This window comes from Microtus pennsylvanicus, chromosome 11 (genome assembly GCF_037038515.1).
Source record: "Microtus pennsylvanicus isolate mMicPen1 chromosome 11, mMicPen1.hap1, whole genome shotgun sequence".
In the NCBI taxonomy this organism is placed as follows: Eukaryota; Metazoa; Chordata; class Mammalia; order Rodentia; family Cricetidae; genus Microtus; species Microtus pennsylvanicus.
Window position 1 is genome coordinate 101,841,499 of NC_134589.1, and position 4,782 is coordinate 101,846,280.

General features: G+C 48.2%; 1 protein-coding gene across 1 annotated transcript; it reads right to left on the reverse strand.

Moving 5' to 3' along the window:
- Positions 1-2,898: 2,898 nt before the first annotated feature.
- Positions 2,899-4,382, reverse strand: LOC142831658 (sperm motility kinase 4A-like). The gene is given in 2 exon segments (XM_075941859.1): positions 2,899-3,626; positions 3,629-4,382. Coding segments are annotated over 2 exon segments (1,482 nt in total).
- Between the last annotated feature and the right edge of the window lie 400 nt (positions 4,383-4,782).

Below are 4,782 nucleotides of genomic sequence, written 5' to 3' on the forward strand. Positions count from 1 at the left end.
GTGGGAATCTCTCTCTCTCTCTCTCTCTCTCTCTCTCTCTCTCTCTCTCTCTCTGTGTGTGTGTGTGTGTGTGTGTGTGTGTGTGTGTGTGTGTGTGTGTATGTGTGTGCAGGGGCAGTTCCTGCAGAGCCCAGAAGAGGATGTCAGATCCCCTGGGGCTGAGTTATATACAGGAAGTTTTAATCTTCCAATGGGCTCCACCCTTCAGCCATGAAGCATGAGAGTTCCAGGGGCACTCTGGCTGTGGGCACAGCCTGACTTCTGGCAGTCGGGGTACCGTTCCTTCACAGCTGAAGGCATGGCCTGACTTCTGGCAGTCAGGGTACCGTTCCATCACAACTGTAAGTACAGCCTGACTTCTGGCAGTCAGGGTACTGTTTCTTCACAACTGTAAGTACAGCCTGACTTCTGGCAGTCGGGGTACCATTTCTTCACAACTGTAGGTACAGCCTGACTTCTGGCAGTTGGGGTACCTTTCCCTCCAGAGCTGTATGTACCACAGGCACTTACCAGGGTTTAAGATTCTCAGTTCCACAGCTGATAATGGAGGACAAGCAATCTACGTTTCTCCTGGTTTTTTTTCCACCCGAACAGCATGATCCTTTCTCCCCATTACGAATGGCGGCTGTGCAGATCAGGTGTGTAAAATGCACCCTTGGGACTGGGGATGTTGCTCTAGACTGGCATGTATGGACTTCTAAGTTCCATCACATAAACCAGGCATGATGGCACATGCTTGAAATCGTAACACTGGAGAGGTAGGGGGATCAGGATTAGAAGCCCTAGGTGGTCCTCAGCTATGTGAAGAGTTCAGGGCAAACCTGGGATACACTGACAGTCTGGCTCAAGGGAAAAAGAGGGCAACGATGTGGCTTAGTGGGTAAAACAATTGCTGAGTGCAAATCCCCAGAAACCATAGAAGAATTGGAGCAGTAGCGTGCATATCTGTAATCCCATAGCTCCTGTGCTGAAGTGAGCACCAGACACAGGAACGCCCCCGACTCCAAACTGGCCTGCCAACTACCCTGACAGGGACACCAGCAGGAAACCAGAGATGCTGTCTCAGGTAAGGTAGAAGGTGGGGACAGGTACTTGTGATTATTCTTTAAATGTGAACACTGGAGGCCTATGGGAGCAGGGTGTCAGAGCAGAGCTCAGTCATTTTCAACTTACAGGTTTACTGAATGCAATCTACCAAAAATCAAGAATCAACTGTTTCATCATGGGAGTAGGAGTTTTAAAAACGTATTAACCATAAACAATCTTCACTGAATATGAAGTTAACAGAAACGAACACAAGGTACAATGGACACAACACACAGGTACCCCTTTCTCCTCCCCACTCCAGTGTGAAATGCTGGGAGCTGGTTTGATCCTGAACTTTCCTCTGAGCCCCGAAGCTCCCGGAAGCCACATCAACTCACCCATGCCCCAAGCCTCACTCAAGTGAGGTCTTTATATGCAGATGCTTGAGTCAGAGACTTTAAGGAGTTTCCAGGTGCTCCTGGGGTTAAGGCAATCTGCTCTGACAGTTTAAGCAAATTCAACTGAGGGTACCAACAACAAAAATACAACACACCTATAACTAGCACGTCACTGGATGGTGGAGTTCCCTTTTTGTACAACATGATAAGAAACAAAACAAATCTCAATCTCAGAAGCTTAATGATCGTTTTATTACCGTTCGTTTGAAAGAAAACGGGACAGGCAAAATAAAACTCTCGGCAGCTTGAAAGACAGGTGAAAGACAAGAAATAATCATGCCCTTTTGACTTTGGGTCCAAGAGAGGAACGGGTAGAATCAGTGCAAGCATGTTTAGGCCTTTGAATGGCATCCAGAGAACATAGAGAAAGGGGAACTGTTAAGATTCAGGCACTATGCTGGCTTGCCCTGTCATCTGGCAGGATGTTTCCTGCAGTACCCTGGCCAGCCCAGTCCTGGTCTGTGAGCAGGTGCAGGGTTGCTTTGAGGGATGAGCTTCTGCCCACTCCCTGGTCCCTCTGTCACCATCCCAGGTTTGGACCCACCCACGGGACACCACAAAGGTCCCAATCGTGCTGTCTCATGGCAGTAACATACCTGCAGGTCAGGAATTCATTAAACATATGCTTCGGGCAGCTTAGAAGGCTATGTCTCTGCCCAGGGCCAAAGGTAGATCTCAGATTCTATTCCTGTCCACAAAGACAGCTTTCCCTAATGAACCTCAAAATAACCCTGCCTTCTCCACACACTTTCAGGAAGGATTTTAAATTTTGATTTGAGGAGCAATTATGCTTCCTTTTCTTAAAATTGATGTTATGGGGTCTGGACTGGCCCCCCCATGAGGATAACAGGTAATTAAATTAAGACAGTGCCTTCCTTAAAGGTTGATGGGGGTACTCCTTTTTTATTTTTATTGTTTTATTTATTTATTTTTAGGTTCTGGAGGTGGTCAGCAAACTGGGTTAAAGACACATCATTCACCCAAATCTCCATTATTGCACAGTATTCCCGTTCTACCTATGTCATTATTATAGGAGAGTAGTGAGCAATCTTTATGACCAATTTTATTGTAAAAGAGTGAAACGGAGATTCGGAAAGCACTTTAATTTACCTATCATTACAGCATAGAGGAGCAGGGCAGCAACGTGCCTTTGTCTGACATGATCCTAGGCAGGCAGAAGGGCATCTGTCTTCCGGCTCGCTTTCTGGCCGTGACCCCCATCCTCTGGAAGGCTACTGTCTTGCGTATATCCCTGCTGAATGAATGCAATACACCTGAAGACTCCTGAGCCATTCCCTGCTCCTCTTCTTGCTTCACGCAGGCCTCTGGGCTTCATGTGTGGGTCCCTCTCAGCGGCTGTTTGAGTCTACTCAAGAATGATCCTTGATGCCATGACCTCATAATTCACAGGACCTCAGCGCCCCTGGCTGGTCTCTGGCTGGCCTCTGGCTTCATGTCTTTTCCTACTGTACCTCTCTTTGGGACACACCACTCTTTTCTCCTTGCTTGGCAGACAGTAGAAGGCCCTTAAGAGACTGGCTCCAATCCTCTTTGCCCACCTCTTCCAGCTCCTGCTTTCACCTTGGCCTGTGCCTGCAGTCCCGCTGTGCTGTGTCCATATGGGGTCCCAGACACCATGAGTAGGTTTCCCCTTCTGTAGGCAGTGGGAGGCAATTATAGGCAGGGTGACACTTCTTCTCAGCCCCCGCCCTCCCTGCTGGCTCTCCTCTGCAGAGTCAGTTGTAGGGGATAATGAGAGAAAGACTCGAAGGGTTGGCACATCAGTTGTCCTCTTTTGACACCGAGGGGAGGTGGCAGTATCTGTGGGAGTGGGGAAAGGTGTTATTCCTGGTTGCACTGCCTTGGTTTGTCTCGCCAAGTCACCCTGCTGGCGTGCCTGTCATTCCAGTAGGCCATAGGTTGCCATGGGCTCATCAAACAACCTACTGAGTAAGGATTTCTGGATGTCGTGTGGGTTGAACCCCATATCTGCCATGGCTGCCATGATTGCAGGGTCCAGGCGTCTAAGGCTCATCATATCACAATGCCTTGATGAACTCTCGTCTCCTTTCCTGAGCCACGGATGCTTCACAATACCCTTCAGTTCTGGTCTCTCCGTAGGGTTCACTGTTAATAAGCAAGGATAATATCTCTCAGCTCTTGTGAGAGGTGGGAGGGAACATCATAGTGTCCTAGCAAAACCTTGCCCCGAAGCTCTTCATAGGTGATACCTTCAAACGGCAGGGTCCCGGTCATCATATAATATAGGAGAACACCCAAGTTCCACGTATCCACTTTGGTGCCATCATAGGGCTGGCGCAGGAAGAATTCCGGAGCACTAAATTGTAAGGCACCGCAGAACTTGAGAAGCTTCCTCCCAGGTGTGACTAAGGCGCCCAGGCCAAAATCTATAATTTTCACTCTGCCCGTAGCATCCACCATGATGTTGTCTGGTTTGAGGTCCCTGTGTACTATGCCCTGGTCATGGCAGTAGCACATAGCGTGTACGATTTGTCTGAAGATCTTTCGGGCCATGCCCTCCTTCAGGTAGCCAGCTTGTTGAATCCAGTCCCAGAGCTCGCATCCATCAGCCAGTTCCAGGATCAGAAAGATGTTCTGTTCTGTTTCAATAATCTGGAGCAGGGAGATGATGTTGGGATGGTTCATCCTCTTCATTATCCCCACTTCAGACCTAATCAGGACGTTCCGCTGCTTCTCCTTCAGCAGGACTTTTATCGCCACCGCAGCGCCTGTGAGGCGGTGGTGCACCAGCTTCACCTGGGCACAGCTGCCCTGGCCTATAGTCCTCAGGATGGTATACTGTACCCTGAGATTCTCATATTAGAGGGTAGGCACAGGGCTGGGCCTTGCTGTCAACTCACCCCTTGGACCACACATTATTGGTAGCAAGGCTACCCAAATAAATAGAATTAAAAGTAAAACGAAAACTAAATTTCAAAAATTTAAACAAAAATAAACCAAAATTTCTCCTAACACATACACACATACCAAGAAACTAAAAACCAAACAGACAAAATAAAAACCAAAACACCTAAAAGCAAAACACACATACACAGACATACACACACAAATTCACTATCTGTCAAATCCCACTAAACATTGCACCAATCAAAATGCCTCTCAAAACACCCGCAGAAAGCCAAGCTAGTCCACCCTCCCTTATACCTGCTGGTTCAGACTCCCTCACAATGGCCCCTCCGGATGAGGTCATATCAGGACAGGGACCAGTCCCTCTGGACACAGTTCACAGTAAGGGGAAGTAGTCAAGACTGTCTTA